This window comes from Zingiber officinale, chromosome 9B (assembly GCF_018446385.1).
Source record: "Zingiber officinale cultivar Zhangliang chromosome 9B, Zo_v1.1, whole genome shotgun sequence".
NCBI lineage: Eukaryota > Viridiplantae > Streptophyta > Magnoliopsida > Zingiberales > Zingiberaceae > Zingiber > Zingiber officinale.
Genome location: NC_056003.1, coordinates 74,224,928 through 74,247,323, shown reverse-complemented (window position 1 = coordinate 74,247,323; position 22,396 = coordinate 74,224,928). Strand labels below are relative to the sequence as shown.

The window sequence follows — 22,396 nt, the reverse complement described above, 5'->3', positions numbered from 1 at the left end:
CAGTGAGTTATCGGCTGAGGCATTCAACTCAGGTGAGTTTTGGTTTGAGCTTATTCTTGGGGATGATTTGGTCAAATAGATAAATTAAATTGTTGAATGAGGTTTGAGTTGTTTTAATTGGGAATTTTGAATAATGTGGAAACTCCAAGGTTTGAGTTGACTTGTGGATGTAGTGAAGAGGACTTTTGTAGATATTTATCCAAATTATATTGTCTTGGGGGTTTGACATGATGTAGAAGAACCCAGTTTATTTTGTTGTTCTTAAGGATTTTTATTTAGCTATTCATTTGAGTTGTAGCTAAATAAAAATGTATATATGTTGGTGACATAGGACCTTGACACGAGACGAGTATCTCGACGTCAGATTTGGACTAGATTTGGATATCTCTTATTGGAGGCGGGTACTTTGACTTATGTCTTTTGATATGCATGATAAAGTGTTTAACATATAGCAAGAATTGTGTTTACATTTGATTCGGTTGGTCACTACATGATCTGTTACATGTTGTTTGTTTATTTATTATGCACTGCATGTTATTATTTATCTGACCATACATGCTTTCGGTAGTGACCCAACCATGTGATACATCATGTTCAGGACCTAGGTTTTATATGATACCCTATCTGTTTGTGTACCTTCCATCTGATACATTGACTTGTGGTACACCTTTTATTTATGTATGGATCTTGCTATGCTATTCATGAGATTGTCATGCTTAGTATCATGCATCATGTTTGCATGCTGTGCGATTGTCGGCTCCACTATGGTTGAGCTCATCGCCAGTTACATGTACTGCTCACACCACCACCCCTCATGGATTAGTGGTATATCAGGCAGGTGTGTGGCGGTTCTGTTGTTTGGCTCCGTTGGTCTGAGGACTCAGCGTGGTAGCCGGCAGTCAGTTCCGCTCTGTTTGGCTCCGTTGGCATTTAGTGTAGCAGCGTGGTAGCCGGCAGATGGTGGACTCTGTTTGGCTCCGTTGGTCAGGAGACTCAGCGTGGTAGCCGGCAGAGATTTTTCCTCCCCGTCATTGTGTACCGGGAGATGAGTGCATTGAGCTCCCCCATTTATGATTTGGGGCCAGAGGACAGGAGTACTCCGACAGCATTCCGTCCACTCAATCACTGTCAGGAGCAGTGATGTCTGAGTGCACGGTCACCATATGCATTTATTGCATTTTATTGTTGTGATTGCTGCACTTATATGCTGCATTTGTATGGATGCATTTGATTGACATGCATACAGGATTATGATTTCTTCGGTCTGATGACCTGTTACCTTTGTACCTTGATCCCGGTTAGTACAGTTATCTCCTGATTTCGTTTCAGTTGCATTTATTCCTTCTCGTATTCAGGAGACTGTACGCATGATTAGTGTTGTCTGTTATTTGTTTTATTATGCATATCAGTTGTACCTGCTGAGTGTTGGACTCACCTCTCCTCTATTGTTGATATTTTCAGGTTGAGGCTGTCCGGGGCAGTTCCAGTCGCTGGCCCCCCATCTGCACGTAGAGCCAGTTCTCTACTAGTTCGTTATTTGTTTTATTTTGGCCTTTTTCTATATCAGACTTTGTTTTAGTATTGTCTTTGGATTTTTCCTATGGATATTGTATGGAGTGATACCTTTTGATGGATTTTTGATATGACATTGGATTTCATTCTACTACGTGCCTGCCTGGATGGCAGAAGAGGTGAGTTCGTTGGATTTGAGCTTTACGAGTGTAGTGGAGTAGGTGGATTTCGAGTCAGAGTCCTATTGTTATTGATTACTATTATTAACTGCGTGGTTGTGACAGCCAGAGGCTGAATATCTTTATAAACTGCGTGGTGTTTGTTTTTATTTTTGTTATCATTCCAGCCGCCTGTGGCTGATGTATATGTGATATGTAGAAAGTTTCATATTGTCCGCCGTACAGGGGAGATGCTGTGGAAATTTCTTCGGACAGAGACTCCTCTGGGACGTGGCAATTTAGTGGTATCAGAGCGAGTATACGATACTTGCTATGTGTTCTGGATTTTTGAGAGCTTAAGTTTTACGATCTTTGTTTTCGTATTTCGGATAGTTGATATAACCTGATACCAATTGATATCGTATCAGAGCGCCAAAGTTTGGCGATATTTGTTTGATTTCTGTGTGTTGGATTTTCGAGATTTTTCTGATACCAATTCATTGGTATCAGAGCAGGGTGTGATACTTGCTTTTGGTATTTTGGATATTTTTATACTAGCCCTAGTTGCGAGACATATTGGTGTGGGCAGTTATTTTCGGTTGCACGGATTTGTCCGTTTCGATTATGTTATGGATTTCCGTTTTGGATTTATATGGATTTCCGGTGTTTGTTTTTCTCGTACGGAATTCCGAGGTCATTTTGGGGACTGGACAGCGATGGAACATCTCCAGACGACATATAGGTATGATGTTTAATTTTATAGTTTATGATAGGTATTAGCATTCTTTATGTAGTACCTGTTTGGTTGTAGTAGCACATATTACATGTGATGGGTTAGCCATTGAGCATGGTTGACCTTAATAAAGATCAAGGATTATAGTCTCTGGTGATTTTTCTTATCATACCATCAGTAGTTTTAGCTTCTGTTACTACTCATAGGGGATGGAGGCACATACCAGCCTCTGCTATTGTTAGTTGGGTAGTGGATGATACCTATAGACTCCTGTTGACTTAGCCAGTAGAGTTTTTATACTCATACCTTTTGGATATTAGGGTACCCGATACGATGGGAATTGGTCATTGGGGGTTATCATGTTTGATCATTGTTGAGAATGATTTGAGGTTGAGGGATATTGGAAGATCAGATATTGTGATGTGTTGATTTCTAATGATTTATGAGAGTAAATGTTATGTGGTTGTTTGATGATCTATTAGTGGATAACTATTTTGATGATCTATTATTTGGGTTGTTGTTGATGGTGACATAGTGAGTGTCATGTATGATATTCACAGCTTTGATGTTTATAGTTGGTGATCAGATTGTTAATCGGGTGCTAGAGAGTTTACGGTTGAGTGTGCCCATGAGATTTTAATATATCTGGTTAGTTGTGGTTAATTAACAGGATGATAAAATTGATATTTGCTTTCTCTGATATTGGACTATGTGGATAAATAATGATTTGATGTTTTGAATGCTAACTTGCTCTCATGTGGAGTAGAGACTGATTCATCTGATATTATGTGGGTTGATATTTTTGAGGATAAAAATGAGAGTGTCTTGATGATCTTGAATTATGACTTTATCTTTTGGGTCATACACATTTATGCATATGGTATTATGTGGATGGATATACCTTAGTTGCTTGTGGAGGATTAAGTTATTTTTGATTAGTTAGTAGATGAATGATTTAGTTTTTGTTGGTTGATCAGTAAAGGATTGCCATACTCTATTTTTAGAGGTTCAAACCTTTAGGTTATTTGTGCTTAGTTATGTATTTAGAGCACATTTGAGTACATGTTTTGTACTGACGTGGAAAGGACTGATTTAGCCATATATCATTATCGGCTTGGATTGGTTTAGAGGATCGATGTATCCTAGTCCGTGAAGACTTTGACCGTGGACTGTATATACCTGGTGGGATAACTTAGAGGGTGCATTGGGATATGTGACCCCATTGATGTAAGGAAGTGTAGAGCAAATTGCTTAACACTTATCGGATATAATCGTTACAAGTGTATTCTGGGAGAGTACATTTAGATTTATGATGATAAAATTTTTTTTCCCATTAGATATAGTCTTGGTAGTCTATGATATTGACTTGTAATGTTATACCAAGGTGTGTATATCTTTCTTGTTCCGATACCAGTTCCTTTGAACCTAGAGCAGGGATGTTACTGGATGATTAGGCTGCTTTATTTTGGGTTGCTTTTGATTGATGTATTCATGCTTGATACATATGCATGAATTTTGTTTAGATATACCCGTAACCCATGAGTGTTGGTAGCATAAGGTTGGTCTCTTTGATTGAGCTGGTATGCTGATTTTGCCAGTCTATGTTGGATGTATATTATGATTGTTATGTGTTGTAGGAGTCCTGTGATAGACTGTCCATTTGCAAGTAGTATATGTATCCATGTTCTGATATGGTTTGGAAGTTCCTTGTGGATCATAGATATGTAGTTCGGTGTATGTATCTGGAGGTATTATTGAAGATATCTTGTTGATTAAATCCGAGATGTAGTATAAGTACATCGGTGGTGTTTTGATGGAGGCATTTTGTCGATTTAATCTGAGTTGTGATATGTACATATGTGTTTGGTGTGGTATCTGAGGTATCTTTTTGATTATGTTTGATTTGTGAGTGCACCTGAGTTTAGTATGCTTTATTGGAAGTATATGTTGGTTATACTCTTGGCATAGGTGAAGATATGTCATGTGAGTGTTGTTTGTGGTGTATTGTTGATTTTACCTACATTGAGTTTGCACATGTGTTCGGTATGTATTGTTGGAGGTATCATACTGAATATACCTGAGTTGTGAGTATGTTTGGTGTATAATAATTGGAGGATTTTGTTGATCATACATATGTTGTGTGAGCATGTGTGCTAGGTGTATACATTGGTAGCAGTATGATGATTCTACATATACTGAATGCAGAATGTGGAGTGACTGCATTATGTCATTTGTTGAATTAACCCATCAACTAATTTTCCTATCAGTGGATGACCCACTAGGATGATGATAGAGTTGACTATGGATTTGATTTGTTTACTAGGTTGTTTATACCTTCGGCTGCCCACAGTGATATATGGTTGAGTGATCTCGTGCAGCCTCTAGTTGGATAGTTAGGTGCCTTGTACACTATGGATCGTTTGTGGTGGAGCGTTGCTCCCACATATCACGGATTGCTGGTAGCGGAGCATTGCTCCTTTATTTATTGCAGATACATATTTCAGATTATTTGTGGTGGAGTGTTGCTCCCACATATTGAGGATTTCCTGTGGTAGAGCATTGCTCCCACATATGTGGTGTTTCCTGTGATGGAGCGTTGCTCTCACCCTGGAGGATTTATTCTTTGGTGATTTATGTTATTGATGATCAGATTTTTCGATTTATTATCGGAGATCTTATGGATAGGAATGTCTGTGATACGGACATTATGTGTCTTGGTTTTTGCCATATAGGCTTACAGTGCCTTAGATGTTTTCAGGGCCTCGATGATCCTGGTATGTCGAGGATGTTTGTATAGGTTTCCATTATCTTTGTGGACGATGTTGTGATCTATTACAGATCCGAGGTGAGTCACGTACACTACCTTTGCATAGATCTAGAGATGATTCGACGAGAACATCTATATGTGATTATCAGTAGTGCTGGTTTGGATTGGCTTTTGTTATGATGTTTGGGACACACGGTCACCAGTAGGAGTGTACGTGGTTCCACAGGAGATAGAGGTTATTACCGTTTGGAGCAGCCGAAATCAGTGTAGGAGATCCGCAGTCTTTTGTGACTCGCAGGATATTACAGACCTTTCGTCGAGGGTTTCTTCCGCATAGCTATGCTACTTTCACGCGTGACCATGAAAGGCGTGAAGTTTACTTGGACTGAGGATTGCAAGACCAGCTTCTAGGAGCTGAAGCGGAGACTAGTGTCGGCTTTGATTTTTGGTTTTTTTTTTACCTTCGGAAGAGGACGAATTTGTCCTCTACACAGACGTGTCTCTACAGGGTATGGGTGCTGTTCTTATGTAGCACGGTAGAGTATTCTGATATGCTTATCGATAGTTGATGGGGCATGAGAAGAAATACCCAATTCATGATCTGAAGTTGGCCGCTATTATTTTTGCCCTAAGGATTTGGCGGCATTACCTGTATGATATTACATTGAGATTCTCACTGACCATCGAAGTCTCAAATATATGTTCACTCAGAAGGAACTTAATCTTCGACCGAGGAGATAGATGAAGTTCCTGAAGGATTATGATTGTACCATTAGCTATCACCTGGGAAAAACTAATGTGGTTGCCGATGCACTTAGCTAGAAGTCTAGAGGGACTTTAGCTTGCCACCGAGTTGGGGTCACAGACTTGATTCAGGGTTTCTCCGAGTTAGACCTTGAGGAGCAGGGACAGACCGAGCAGGGTAGTCTTGTTACGATGGTTGCTTAGTCGTCGATCAGGACGAGAATCCGAGAGACCCAGTTGTTGAGACCTCATAGAGCTCAACGTGAGGCAAAGTGGTCCATATTATCAGATACAGGATGTCAGAGGCATAAGACTGCCAGAAGTGTTATGCTGACCGGAGTCGGAGACTCTTAGAGTTCTCCATTTACGACCATGTATTTTTGCGAGTTTCACTCACGAAAGGGGTGAAGAGATTGGCCTCAAAGGTAAGCTAGCTCCGCGATATTTTGGACTTTTCCACATCTCGGAAAGGATTAGAGCGGTAGCTTACCAGTTGGCACTATCGCCGTCTTTGGCAGGCGTCCACGATGTATTCCACGTATCTATGCTGAGGAGATACGTATCTGACCCGACACATGTGCTGACAGATATCTTAGTTCCCGTTCAGCCTGACGTCACTTATGAGGTGATTCCGGTATGGATTATAGACCGGAAAGAGCGTCAATTGCGGAACAAGACTATCCGGCTGGTTAAAGTCGGATGGAAGCATCATTCGGATGAGGAGGCTACTTGGGAGCTCGAGGATACGATCCGAGCTCGATATCCCTATCTTTTCACTTGAAGTATGTGATTTATATACCGTTCAGCATATATACTCTATATCTGTTGTTAGTACTTGCTGATGGTAGATAACGAAATTTGGGGACCAAATTTTTATTAGTGGGGGAGAATGTAAAATACCGGAAAATAGGCGAATATTAATAAGGAAATTTCCGGAATTTTTGGGAATTTTTCGGGAATTTTTCGGAGCTCGTACGGACGAGTTAATGGGGATAAAAACGGGGCCCGGAAAAGCCTGTTTAGGCTACCCTGTTTTAATGAGGAAAAGTTTTATTTCCTTTTCCTTTATCTTTTCTTTTTCTTTTTCTTTTTCTCTTATTCTTTTCCCCGTGCTCGACACCTTCTCCGCCCGTTCCTTTTCTCCTTCTTCCTCGCGCCGGTTTCCTCTCCCAAACCCGATCTTCTCCTCAACTCTCTCGCGTGCACACACTCTCCCCTCTGCCGCCGGCGACGAGAGCCGCCTCTCCTCTACTCTGCACAGTGTCGACGCCGGACGGAAGTGCCGCCGGTCTTCCTTGTGTGCCCTATTGCCGCGGCTTCCTCTGCCCTAGCCCGACCGATCCCCCTTCTCCTCTTCCGAGCGCCGGCAGCCGGCCAATCTCCTTTGACCTAGCTTCGACAGTCGAGCCCTCTTCGCCGGGAGACCATGTCTCAAGCCATGCCCTAGTCTCCAGCCGACGTCTCCTCGCCGGCAGTCCGAGTCCCTTCCACCTACGACCACTACAAGAGCTAGCCCACTAGTGTCGAGTTTCCTCTCGCACCTTTGCCAAGATTCCACCAGCCAACCTCACTGTGACCTAGCGCTGTCGCCGGATCCTTATCACCTCCGACCAGTGGAGAGGAAGAGCGACTAGTTGAGGGTTGTGGAGCAACAAATACAGCTGAGAGGTATAGGTATCGTGTCCTGTGGATTTGGAATTTTATGCGCTGTGGATTTCTTTTTGATCCAGCAACTCACTTTGGGTTCGGACAGGAGCAAGGAATTCCAGCCTAGTCTTTCCCTCTGTTAAATCTCCGGTAGAGAGGAAGAACTTGGCACCGTTGCAGGTAAGACATTTATGGGTATTTGGATTGATTGGGAATGCTGACATAGAGAGTAATAGATCCTTTCAGTGTCGGCAATAGACCATTGGTAGCAATATTCTTTGGGAAGCAAGCTTTGGCAGCAACTTCTCCGACAGTGAGTTATCGGCTGAGGCATTCAACTCAGGTGAGTTTTGGTTTGAGCTTATTCTTGGGGATGATTTGGTCAAATAGATAAATTAAATTGTTGAATGAGGTTTGAGTTGTTTTAATTGGGAATTTTGAATATTGTGGAAACTCCAAGGTTTGAGTTGACTTGTGGATGTAGTGAAGAGGACTTTTGTAGATATTTATCCAAATTATATTGTCTTGGGGGTTTGACATGATGTAGAAGAACCCAGTTTATTTTGTTGTTCTTAAGGATTTTTATTTAGCTATTCATTTGAGTTGTAGCTAAATAAAAATGTATATATGTTGGTGACACAGGACCTTGACACGAGACGAGCATCTCGACGTCAGATTTGGACTAGATTTGGATATCTCTTATTGGAGGCGGGTACTTTGACTTATGTCTTTTGATATGCATGATAAAGTGTTTAACATATAGCAAGAATTGTGTTTACATTTGATTCGGTTGGTCACTACATGATCTGTTACATGTTGTTTGTTTATTTATTATGCACTGCATGTTATTATTTATCTGACAATACATGCTTTCGGTAGTGACCCAACCATGTGATACATCATGTTCAGGACCTAGGGTTTATATGATACCCTATCTGTTTGTGTACCTTCCATCTGATACATTGACTTGTGGTACACCTTTTATTTATGTATGGATCTTGCTATGCTATTCATGAGATTGTCATGCTTAGTATCATGCATCATGTTTGCATGCTGTGCGATTGTCGGCTCCACTATGGTTGAGCTCATCGCCAGTTACATGTACTGCACACACCACCACCACCCATGGATTAGTGGTGTATCAGGCAGGTGTGTGGCGGTTCTGTTGTTTGGCTCCGTTGGTCTGAGGACTCAGCGTGGTAGCCGGCAGTCAGTTCCGCTCTGTTTGGCTCCGTTAGCATTTAGTGTAGCAGCGTGGTAGCCGGCAGATGGTGGACTCTGTTTGGCTCCGTTGGTCAGGAGACTCAGCGTTGTAGCCGGCAGAGATTTTTCCTCCCCGTCATTGTGTACCGGGAGATGAGAGCATTGAGCTCCCCCATTTATGATTTGGGGCCAGAGGACAGGAGTACTCCGACAGCATTCCGTCCACTCAGTCACTATCAGGAGCAGTGATGTCTGAGTGCACGGTCACCATATGCATTTATTGCATTTTATTGTTGTGATTGCTGCACTTATATGCTGCATTTGTATGGATGCATTTGATTGACATGCATACAGGATTATGATTTCTTCGGTCTGATGACCTGTTACCTTTGTACCTTGATCCCGGTTAGTACAGTTATCTCCTGATTTCGTTTCAGTTGCATTTATTCCTTCTCGTATTTAGGAGACTGTACGCATGATTAGTGTTGTCTGTTATTTGTTTTATTATGCATATCAGTTGTACCTGCTGAGTGTTGGACTCACCCTGCCTCCATTGTTGATATTTTCAGGTTGAGGCTGTCCGGAGCAGTTCCAGTCGCTGGCCCCCCATCTGCACGTAGAGCCAGTTCTCTACTAGTTCGTTATTTGTTTTATTTTGGCCTTTTTCTATATCAGACTTTGTTTTAGTATTGTCTTTGGATTTTTCCTATGGATATTGTATGGAGTGATACCTTTTGATGGATTTTTGATATGACATTGGATTTCATTCTACTACGTGCCAGCCTGGACGGCAGAAGAGGTGAGTTCGTTGGATTTGAGCTTTACGAGTGTAGTGGAGTAGGGTGGATTTCGAGTCAGAGTCCTATTGTTATTGATTACTATTATTAACTGCGTGGTTGTGACAGCCAGAGGCTGAATATCTTTATAAACTGCGTGGTGTTTGTTTTTATTTTTGTTATCATTCCAGCCGCCTGTGGCTGATGTATATGTGATATGTAGAAAGTTTCATATTGTCCGCCGTACAGGAGAGATGCTGCCAAAATTTCTTCGGACAGAGACTCCTCTGGGACGTGACATGGGTTCCTAGGAAAAGTTTATATAGGGGAAACACAACGGTATTCCAAGTAGCACCCAGCAGAAACACCGTGCGCCTCCTTCTCGTTTGCACACGTACTCTTCCGGAGCACCTCGTCCCTTAGACTCACCGAGGCTGTTGGCTCTCTCCCATGTCGTCCTTCTCGCTAGCTGCGTCTTTTACTCGATGCCCTGTGCTCCTAAGTTCCTGCACACTTAGACACAGGGTTAAATACAATAGGACCTAACTTAATTTATTTGATCACATCAAAACTACCTTGGGGTACCAACATTGTTGGTGTGGGAAGCATCAGACGATCGAACCCAAGTTTTGATAATGGAAAAGGGTTCAAAGTTAAGTCGTCTTGTGATCTAACAAGTTCATGGAGCTTGCAGGAAAGTCCTAAGTGATATAATCAACAGTCATCGGACTGTCCGGGTCTGACTTCGGATTTCCAACCGGAAATCCTAGGTCGACCCGACGCCTACTGTTCCCTCTACGGGGAACGCGTCCTCACCTATTCCACTCAGGATATTTACCTGTTGCCAGTGCGATCCTCCAGATCGACTGGACTTTTGCTCAGCGTTCGAAGCTTCCGGACTTTCTGCTGGACTTCCGCTTCCCGGCCCGTCCAGTCTTCCACCTGGTTCGCGACACTAGGACTTTCCACCTAGGGTTACCCCCCTAGGACTTTTGCTTGAAGCTCTCGACCCGCCAAGACTTTTCGCATAGGGTTACCACCCTCTATGACCTAGGGTTACCACCCCCTATGGTTTTCCACCTGCCTAACTATAGCTAGGACTTTTGCCTAAGTATCACTTAGGACTTTCCTGTAAGCTCCATGAATTTGTTAGATCACAAGTTGACTTAACTTTGAACCCTTTGCCATTATCAAAACTTGGGTTCGACCGTCTGATGCTTCCCGCACCAACAATCTCCCCTTTTTTATTATGGCAACTCAAATTCAAAGTTAAGTAAAACAAAATGCATAATTAAACATAAGCATGCTTTTAAATAAGAAGTTAAAGCACAAGCGTAAGCATACTTAAGTACCAAGCTAATTAAGTACAAGCTAAAGTTAAGGCTCCTCCTTAATAAGAGAACTCTTATTCTTAATTTGAATTTTTTGTCCTACTCTCCCCCTTTGCCATATATCAAAAACTTTGTAGGAAAACTTTGGAAAACTGTTGAAGCCCAAAAATAACATTTAAATACCTGGCTTTTAACACTTTGTAGGGAAAACTTTGTAGGAAAAAACATAGTAAAATTTTTATAAGTAAAAATAGTTTAAGTGCAAAACAACTCTGTTTAGCCAAAATCTTGAAAACTAAAGATTTTTCATTAAACTTAAAAGTCTTTTAAAAGGGATTTTCTTAAGTACGAAAATTGAATTAAGTTTGGAAAAAAAAACTTTTAAAGAAAGCACTTAGCTTTATGGATTTTTGGCTAATTTAAAGAACTTTTCAAACACTTAGCTTTTTATAATTAATTTTCATTGTAAAATTCTTAGCTAAATGTTTAAAAAGATAATTTTCTTCCAACTAAGCTAGTAAAAGTTTACTTTGACAAATAATTAGCCAATTTTGAAACTTAGTTGAAATCTTTGGGAAAAAATAAATTTTCAAACTCTATTAGATAGATTTTTCAAAGCTTTATTGGTGAATATTCTTTTAATTTTGAACAAGTTTTTTAAATAATAGCTTGAAAAGAACAAAATAAACTTCACTAAATTTTTCAAAGGATTTTGAAAAAAAAATATTAAGAAGGTTTGAAAAAATATTTAAATGAATAATGTATTCCAAAATACTTAACGGCCAAGGAGGACAAATAAGTTTAAACCTAATGTCCAAGCATGAGGTGAGTTAAATTAATTACAAGTTAATTAGGTTCTTTTAGTAACGTATCAAAGCCCTAATGTGCAAGTTGAGTAACCCTAAAAACATCAAATACTTAATTTCTTGGCCACATTTCTAACCATCTAGCTACTAGCTGTTTGTCTAGAGGACAACAACTTTCACTTGGTTAGTCAAGTTAAGTCACTAGATCCAGTTAGATTTGACTAGGGCTGGATGACTTGACTTGATTACTGTATATTAGGTATTTAACGCCCAGACGCATATTGATGCACAAATATAAGCATTCTTGAGTTCAGGCTGTACCTTATGCATCTCACACCATTCTAAGTTTTTAAAGCACAATCAAGGTACACCTAGGTGTTTGTGAGATGCTCTTGCTGAATTCTAGGGGAACATGATATCTAGGGTTTGAGCCTAGGCTAAGTCCAAATTTGAAAAACTAGTAAAATTGGGATTTTGAAAACAAAATTTTCCCTAAAATTTAGGAATATAATTTTAAAGTTAAGCAGATTTTGAAAACAAGTAAAACATTTAAGAGTAAAGGTAGGAAACTAATTTGAAAATTAAATTATATTCTACCCAACACATTCCTATTTGCCTTCTAAGTGCACTGAACTCAAGTTCAGGTAAGGGGTTTGTGAAAATGTCAGCTAGATTTGATTTGGACTCAACATAGTTGAGTAAAATTTCTCCCTTGGCTACATGATCCCTTACAAAATGGTGTTTTACCTCTATATGTTTAGTCCTTGAGTGATGAATTAAATTTTTGGTTAGATTAATTGAGCTCATATTGTCGATTAAAATTTTTGTATTTTTATATTCTAGTTGATAGTCTTTTAATGTATGCATCATCCACAAGAGTTGAGAGGCACACTCTCCTAGGGCTATGTATTCAGCTTCAGTAGTGGATAGAGCAACACAGTGTTGCTTTCTGCTTGACCAACTTACTAGGCACTGACCTAAAATTTGGCAGCTACCACTTGTACTTTTTCTGTCTAGTTTACAAACGGCATAGTCTGAATCAGAATAGCCAAAAAGGTCAAAGGTGCACGTTCTAGGGTACCAAAGTCCTACATTTAGGGTATCTTTAATGTAACTAAGTATCCTTTTAACATATGTTAGGTGTGACTCTTTTACACAGGATTGGTATCTTGCACACATACCTACTGCAAATAATATGTCGGGTCAACTTGTAGTTAGGTAGAGTAAACTACCTATTGCACTTCTATAATACTTTGGGTCTATTGGTTTTTCTTCTTGGTCAGAGTCAATGTTGATGTTGGTCGCCATTGGAGGAATTTTCTTTGCCAAATTTTTTAATTAATTCCTTGGCATATTTAGTTTTCTAAATATAGATTTCATCTTAGGTTTGTTTGATTTGTAAGCCTAAGAAAAAGTTAAGTTCCCCAACCAAACTCATTACAAATTCATTTTCCATTAGTTTAATAAATTCTTTTAAAAGTTTAGAGTTGGTTGAGCCAAAAATTATATCATCAACATAGATTTGGGCTATGAAGATGTCTTTTTCTACGGTTTTTACAAATAGGGTCGGATCTATTTGACCTTGGTTAAAGCCTGTGGATATTAAGTGATTGGATAACCGTTCATACCATGCCACTACAACAAAAACTGCAAACGACAACGGATATTATCCGTTGTCGTAGGGTGAAAAAACCGTTGTAACTGAGGGTGTTGTAGAATGTATGACCCTACGACAACGGTTTTGAATCCGTTGTCTTTGTAGACATTTGACAACGGTTTTTATCCGTTGTTGTATATATGCTCAAAATTTGGCTACGAAGGATACAACAACGTTTTAAAACCGTTGTGGTAGATAATTTCAACAACAGAAATAAACCGTTGTGGTAGACTTTTTTTACAACAGATATAAACGGTTGTGATAGATAATATTTGACACATTTTCTTTTTTTACAACAGTTTTAATATATTTTACAACGGATAAAACCGTTGTCTTTTATCACTTTTTACAAAAAAATTTCGTTGTGGTTTACCTTGTTTTTACAACATTTTTAACTGTTGTCTTTAATGTTCATTAATACCAAACAACCAATCTTATTTTACTATAAGCAAACCACCAATACAAAACTAAATATTTACTACATTAAATCCAAAATAAACATCCATATATAATTCATCTTGTAACCACATATACAAAAATATACAAAATGAGTTGTTACTCATCAAAATACACATGTTTTCCATTATTGTTCTCCATATACATTAAATCACATGTTTTTCATTTGTTGTTCTCCATATGGCTTTTAATTTACAAATTAGCAAGGCAAGCTACATCCTAACAAAGTTCACTTCTTGCATCAAAAAAACTCAAGCCTCACGCATTGCCCGACCTGCAAGAGAAAAATTTAACAAAACTTATCAAATTCCAGAATTCAAAAAGGAGAATGTAATTAACCAATCTGTAGTGCATAGAAGGCAAAAACAAACCAAATGAAGGAAACAAAAAGAGGTGTTTATTAGAGAATAACAGTACATGGAATCTACTAGGAGCAGTGATACCTAGCTTAGCATAATTTACTAAATAATTAGCACTGCATGCAGCTAACATTATTTAAGTGAACTATGATCCAAGATCAATAGAATCCATGCAAAGTGCATTACATCCATTAACATCTTGAAACAATATATTCATGTAATTTTCTGTGCCATTTTCCAAACTGCATTACCTTTGAGAATTTGGTATGCACAATATGCTTTTCCATTTTGCAAGTAACAAGTTGCCAGGAGCTGCAAATTGATCTGCAATAAACAGACCCATGACAAAAGCCGCATAAGTGAAAGTAAAAAACATAGGTTCAAAATCTTCCAATTAAAACTTGAACAAAAAGAATTGGATCATCATGATGAGTTATGGTAGGGTGAATTGTTTGTAGAGCTAAAACAATTCCATAAATTCCTCAAAATAGAAATCACATACGCATAACTTTAATAATTACATAGGACACCTAAAAGAACCAAAGTGTCAATCAAATAAGTGTAGATTAAGAGCTATAACATTCACTACATTCTAGCTGGAAAAATAGATTTTTCATTCCATTTCATCAATACAAAGAGAAAATCTAACAAATTTAGCTGCAATGCACCTGCAATTCACGGGTAATTTGCACTACTCATCCAAGCAAAAGTATATAGAGCAAACTATTAAGAAATCAAACTGCAGTATATAGATGTTTTGTATATCAATATACTATGGATCATACACAAAATGCCTTTACAAGCTCTTCATTTCATTATTCTCAAGCAATCACTAACATGCATATAGATTAAATGAGTGATGTGAAAACTTACCACATGTACTGGAAGTGTTTGTGGATCCACAAATCTGAACTTATCAACCTTGTTTTCTTTTTTCATCTTTTTGAAGAGAAACCTTCCATTCAAGCAAAAAAATGTTAGTATGCTAATACAAATAAAATGAAAAAAATGAGTGATGCGAAAACTTACCACATATAAGCAACCAGACAATTAGCAGATATTGACTCCAACTCATAAAAAGGTGTGATATCTTCAATGTTCACTAGCAATTTGTACCTAATATGCCAAGATGAATAAGTACAATCATATGGCACAATTCAGCAGCAAGAGCAGCAGATGAATAAGTCTATCAAATCTTTCTTGCAACGTAGTTACCTTTGCTACAACTGTAAGTGTAACACATGCCTGACCCTTTATCTCCAGCTCTTGGATCTGCTTCCAAGACTCTACCAATAGGCCCTGCTGCAGCACTAAGACCAGCACCTAGAGAAAAATGCATTCGGCTGCAAAATGTCTTAACTGCTTTGGAACCATGAAGTACGATGATGTAGTCCATCAACTCCCCTCCAATCTAGTGTTGTTAAAAAAACAAAAATGATCAGATGAGGCAATCACTTAACCTTAAAGTTAGTTTGCTGAATAGTCGTACTCCAGGAAAGTTAAGAACTAAAGGCAATTTATAATTTTCAAATTGCTAAAAAAAACTGATAATTTCCAGTATGAATCTTTGCCATAAGTTCATTTCATATTTCAGAAAATGTCAATTGTAATGTAAAAACAACCAGAAATTTGTGATGGTATTTAAATATTATTGGAAATAGTCATGCACATAGTTCAATGGAGAAATAAGATCAAAGTAGCCACGACTTGAAATCTGATGTTGTGCTAGACTGGTCAACATGACATGTACCATTCCGATCAATTTAGAATCCAATATTGATCAACACAGATAACCTATCATGTGCCACCCGTGTAGTTCATGTCAATGAGTGTGTTGTGTTGACCCTTGACGTGCTTCGACATGCTTCAACACACATCAAGCAGATTTTTTAAAAGTTTTTTAACTTGTTTTCCAAAATTATAATTCAATTGATTGTCAAATTATTATAATCTTATTTTAAAACTATACAAATTAAGTAGAAGAAAATTATACGAGTAAAACTTAATATGAATTTTTCTCAACATGCACTGAAGTAAAAAAGGGAAAAAAAAAATCATCTCTACTTTAACTATCTAAATTGATATAGTTTATTAAAAGTACAAAAAAAACTCAATGAGAAAGAATTAAATGAGTAAAACCTATCTCAATTCATCTTGGCATATTAAACACGTGTCAACTCGTATGTGGTTTCAAGATTGTACGTAATCTCGAATTGTAATGGGAGAAGTCAGGACCTTCCTGTTGCTGCTGTTCTTCTAATTTCCTGGATTCAGAGGCATAAAAATAGCAACTGTAACAGTGATTTAATATGAACAAGCAGCATAGATAGCCATAAGATTCGAAAAGAACTGGTAAGAAGAGTATCATACCTTCGCTTTCGGTGTCAAAGATTGTATATTAACTTCTCCATTAAAGAAATCTGATTAAAGATTGACAAAATGTGAAAAAGAAAACATGAAAATTGTAAAAGAGAACAGAGGATGAAATGGTGCTAACAAAGGTTACATGGTCTGGCAACAATCCGACATTCTTCATGAGGATGAAATGGTGGAAGGCCCCTTCAGGGTCCCCATTTTATGCTCTTCCTGCAATCACAGTATGGCAAGAGACCACATTGAGGAAAGGCAATCCTCTCAGAACCCTTTCTCCTTCTTCAAGATGACCACTTCTCATGTACATGTGAGCTAGAGAGCTCCCAACACACATGTCCTGCTCAAACCCATTGATAACCACGAAGGCATGGATTTGGCGACCAGAACCTGCATCCTTCAATCTGGCGCAGCATCGCAAGGTGCTCCCCAAACCAAACTCATCGGGACACAGGCCCTCCCTCCTCGACCTCAGGAAGCACTCGAGTCCCTCCTCGTCGAGCTCGAAGTGAGCCAGCCCGACAATCATGGCATTCCAGGTAGCGAGGTTCCTCTCTGGCATTTCATCGAACAGCTTGCGGGCAGCGTTGATGTCCCCGTTGTGGATGGGGCTGCCGAAGAGGATGTTGAAGGACATCACGTTTCAACACGCCATTGCGTCAAACACGACGCGGGCGGCGGGGACTCGGCCAAGTTTGAGGTACATGTGGAAAAGGTGGTTTCCAGTGAAGCGGTGGAAAGAGGCAGCACCGACGATGGCTATGATTGCGTGGAGCTGACGGCCTAGGCGGAGGGAGCGCGGCGAAGGGAGAGGCAGCAGGCGTTCAGGAGGTGAGAGAAGAGGTTGGGGTCGGACCATAGCTGGGGTCAGATCGCCATCTTTCGGAGCACGATGAGAGGAAAACGATGGAGGCTGGGAGAAGGGGAGATGGTCGTGGCTGTGGGAATGGGAAAGCGACAAAAAATACGGAGGGGGAAGGGATTTGAGAGATATCGAGAAGCTTCTGTTACAAAAAGGCGATTGGAGCTATGGACAGTGTTGGGGTCGTGGAGGAAGAAGGGAGGGAGGGAGCGGAGGCCGGAGCCGCCTCCCACCAGTTCATTGATTCCATCGTGAAGAAGGAGAAAGTAAAGTGGCTAGGTTCGGGAGCGCGAAGGGAAAAACACGACGCCGAAAAGAAAACAGCGAGGGAAAGGAAAACAGCGAGCGGGAAAATGATCAAATTTAATTACAACGGTTTTTTCAAAACTGTTGTCGTAGTCGCTAAAAACGCGGATAAAGACAATAGTTTATAAAACCGTTGTAAAAAGTGTTGTCGTTTTAAAAAAAAATGCTCAATGACAACAGTTTTGCCAAAACCATTGTCTTTTATATTTAATAGGGAGTTCAAAGACAACGGTTTTGGCAAAAACCGTTGTCTTTGATCAAATACGCAACGCTTTCTCTTAAAACCGTTGTCGTAGGGGTGTTGTCGTTTGCAGTTTTTGTTGTAGTGTGCCCTAGGTGCTTGCTTTAATACATATAATGCCTTTTTCAGTCTAAATACATGGTTTGGGTTGTCTAAGTCCTCAAACCCCGGAGGTTGACTTACATATACTTCTTCCTTAATAAACGCATTCAAAAAGGCTGACTTGACATCCATTTAATATAATCTAAATCCTTTATGTGCTGCATAAGCCAGTAGCATCCTAACGGATTCAAGTCTCGCTACTGGTGCATAGGTTTCGTCATAGTCCAAACCCTCAACCTGGCTGAACCCTTTGGCTACTAGTCTTGCCTTATTTCTTACTATATCACCCTGATCATCTAATTTCTTCCTAAATACCCATTTGGTGTCAATTATGGATTTATCTACAGGTTTAGGTACAAGTTCCCAGACTTGGTTTCTATCAAATTGGGCTAATTTTTCCTGCATAGCAATGATCCAGTCTGGGTCAAGTAGGGCTTCTTCAATGGTCTTAGGTTCAATCTTAGAAATAAGGGCAATCTGACTCAGGTTTCTATAAGAAGATCTAGTTCTGACTCCTAGATTTGGATCACCCAAAATTTGGTCAGGTGGGTGAGAGGTACTTACTCTTGTTGGTCTTATATTTGCGTCATAAGTTTGTTCCTCTAATTTATTAGTGTTAGATTGAATTTCATCATCTTCAATAATTCTTGGGTTAAGATTTTCTGTATTATTTTCATTTGTTATTTTATTATCTTCATCAAATATTACATTTATTGTTTCTTCAACTTTTAGAGTATGTTTGTTATACAACCTATATGCTCTACTGGTTGTTGAATACCCTAAAAATATTCCTAGAGTTATTTTTGATGAAAATTTCCCTAAGTAGTATTTGGTGTTTAAAATGTGTACTTTACATCCAAAAACTTTTAAATAATTTAGATTAGGAATTTTATTATAATATATTTCATAGGGTGTTTTATTATGGGATTTGTTAATTAAGATTCTCTTTTGGATATAACATGTTGTATTTATCGCTTCAGCCCATAATTGGTTGCATAGATTGTATTCATTTAACATAGTCCTGGCGGCTTCTTGTAGGGTTCGGTTTTTACGTTCTACTAGGCCATTTTGTTGGGGGTCCTAGGACAAGAGTATTCATGTTGATACCCATTAATTTCATAAAATTCAGTAAAGTTGTGATTTTCAAATTCTCCCCATGGTCACTTCTAATTCTTTTTATTTGAGTGTCTTTTTCATTTTCTATTAGTCTATAGAAGATTTTAAATACTTCAAAGGTTTCACTTTTATTTTTTATAAATTTTACCCAAGTAAAATTTGAGTAATCGTTGATTATCACTAAGCAATATTGATTTTTACTTAGTAACTTGGCTCCATGTGAATCAAACAAGTCTAGGTGAAGGAGCTCAAGTATTGAGGTTGTTCTATTAAGGTTGGTTAATTTATGATTTGCCTTAGTTTGTTTACCTTGTTGATAAGCATTATAGGTTGAGTTTTCAATAACTTTTAATTTGGGCAAACCTCTAACTAGACCACTTTGACTCATTTTTGCAATGAGTCTAGTGTGAGTGTGTCCCAGTCTTCTGTGCCACAACTCAGTTTCCTCTTGTTGTGTTAAAAAACACTTTATTGAGGATGTTGGTAGGTTAATGGTGTAGACATTATCTTTCCTAGTGCCCTTAAGTATGATTTCGGGATTATCAATATTTTTAACTATACATTCAGATTTTGTAAAGTGAACTGAATAACCACTGATATGGGTTAGGTTTCTTCTCAGACAGGATCAACCACTATCACACAATTGGCTTATATTGAGTAAATTAAAGTTAAAGTTTTCAACTAGTAACACTTTTTGAATAGTAAAATCGGATTTGAGTTCGATGTTACCTCTTCCGATTACCTTAAGTTTGTCGTTGTTGCCGAATGCAACAAACCCTAAACTCTTTAATATGAACTTTGTGAACTTTAACTTATCTCCAGTCATATGTCTAGAGCATCCACTATCCAACATCCACTGATCCAATTCTTTATGTTCCTACACATAAAGTGTTTGAATTGAACTCTATTTGATGAAAAGAAAGTGAGGTGATTGAGTAAGTATTAGGATTTGTGAAAGTTAATTAAATGTTGAGGACTAATTAAGTTGATTAAGTTTTGAAACTCAAGTTGATTGAGTTTGAAATTGAGGTTGATTAAATTTGAAAATTTTGTAAGTTAATTAATTTTGAAGATAAGTAAGTTAATTAAATTTTGAAAAATATTTAAGTTAATTAATTTTAAAAAATATTAAGTTAATTAAATTTGAAAAATATTTAAGTTAATTAATTTTGAAAAATATTTAAGTTAATTAAATTTTAAAAAATATTTAAGTTAATTAATATTGAAAAATATTAAAGTTAGTTAATTTTGAAAAATATTAAAGTTAGTTAAATTTTGGAAAATACTTAAGTTAGTTAATTAATTTTGAAAAATATTAAGTTAGTTAATTTAGAAAAATATTAAAGTTAGTTAAATTTGAAAAATATTTAAGTTACGTAATTTTGAAAAATGTTTAAGTTAAGTATATTTGAAAGATAATTAAGTTAATTTAATTTGAAAAATAATTAAGTTAATTATATTTGAAAGATAATTAAGTTTTAATTATGAGTTTTAATTTCGAATTCGGATTTTTAATTTGAATTTGTATTTGAATTTCGAATTTTGAATTTGAATTTAAATTATTTTAATTTTAATTATGAATGTTAATTTTAATTTGAATTAATTTAATTTCTATTCCTAAGTCATCTCACCCGATCTAAATTTTCAATTAGGGAATTCTATAATTTTTGTGAGATGAATTATGATTCAATTTTAGGGTTTGATTTAACTTTTTGTTAGATTCAGGTTTAGATTTGGGTTCAACAAGTAGGCATTCTTTGGATAAACTTTTGGGCTATGGTGAGTCACAAGGACATCATTAAAGTAACCATGTCTTCGAGGTTTTCCAAATAGTCCTACCCATTGAACTTAGTACAAAACCTTGGTCTAACTGGTTAGGATCCATAAAGGGTAGTTTCGGTCAGTTCCACTTAGCCAAATAACCAGGTCGAAGCCATATCTTCCTAGATATGAGATGACTAAGCTTCGCCAACGTACTATCATCCAATACTTCACCAGTACCGTGAGTCAAGTTAAACCTAGCTCATTTTAATCTAACCTTAATTACCCTGCCGGGTAGTCTACTTTTGGTTACCCTTGTCGGGTGGATTAAGTTTGGAGGTGCCAGCTATTCTGGAGTCTTCCCTTGGATTTTTAAGATTTTGTACGAATTTAATTTCTGAATTTTATTTGAATTTTGAATTAATCTGAATTTGATTTTTATTTAATTTGAATTTCAAATTGAATTCTAATTAGAATTTTAAATTAAATTAAATTAAATTTGATTTTATTTGAATTTTAATTTAATTTAATTTTAATTTAATTTATTTTTAATTTAATTTTATTTAATTTCTTATAAACCTGATGGGGAGGATTGTGCCCCTTCAGATGGAGAAGATCACATAAACCTAAATAATTTTTTATAATCATCCATAAAGGGAGTTTGATCTAGTGATCCGCAAACAAACTCATCCGATGTGGAGGAAGACACTCAAAACCAACGTGCAAGTTTGAATGCATCACTTACAAACCAGTAATGAAGACAGTGGAATTTAAATAATTCCTCTCCCACTTAGTTATTTAAAATGAGGAATTTTAACATTAACACACACACACAGCACATATAAACAACATAAAAGGCAATAAATATGAAAAATAATTTTCTAACTATTATGGCCTCTTTCATAGTTGTCCTCCATGTGCCACCAACCCTAGCCGCCGCCAACGGATCACGTCATCGCGTTTATCTTGCTTCCTTTTCCACTGCGCCTCTGGTCCTCTGATAGCACCACGCCTCAAAAGGATACGATCCGTGACAAAAATAAAATTTTATATTTTTCGATCCTATATTCTACAAGGGAATGTACATGTAATTTAGATCGAATAGAATGTAAATCCTAAAATAAATACAGCTCCTGCTGTATTTAATAATTACAATCATGCACACACATAAAATGCCCTCGACATGCCCGAGGGTCCAAATCACACACAAACACAATAGGGCCATAATAGTTGGAACTATGATGCCTGCAACCACATAGTTAATCTATTTGCACATCCTACTATTATCCTGCCTAAATTTATGTATAAAAAGTGCATAATTTAACTGAAAATCAAACACACAGAGGCAAAAAACTAGCTCTGATACCAATTGTTGGGTACTACTTGGAATTCCATTCTGTTTCCCCTATACAAAAATTTGTACAAGTACAGAACTTTTCCTAGCAACCCATGTGTTCTTCAAAAGTTAAACTTGGATTGCAAATGAAAC

General features: G+C 37.7%; 1 protein-coding gene and 1 long non-coding RNA gene across 2 annotated transcripts; both read right to left on the bottom strand.

Annotated features, from left to right (window-relative positions):
• Positions 1 to 16,367: 16,367 nt before the first annotated feature.
• Positions 16,368 to 16,716, bottom strand: LOC122023471. Its single transcript, XR_006123153.1, has 3 exons — positions 16,647 to 16,716; positions 16,520 to 16,569; positions 16,368 to 16,440 (listed from the first exon to the last, which is right to left on the bottom strand). It is a non-coding gene; the product is annotated as an uncharacterized LOC122023471 (long non-coding RNA).
• Positions 16,717 to 16,724: 8 nt separating this feature from the next.
• On the bottom strand, positions 16,725 to 17,156 carry LOC122023062 (pentatricopeptide repeat-containing protein At2g41080-like). Its single transcript, XM_042581157.1, has one exon. It carries the CDS (start codon positions 17,154 to 17,156, stop codon positions 16,725 to 16,727), a length of 432 nt encoding a protein of 143 aa, XP_042437091.1.
• Positions 17,157 to 22,396: the final 5,240 nt, after the last annotated feature.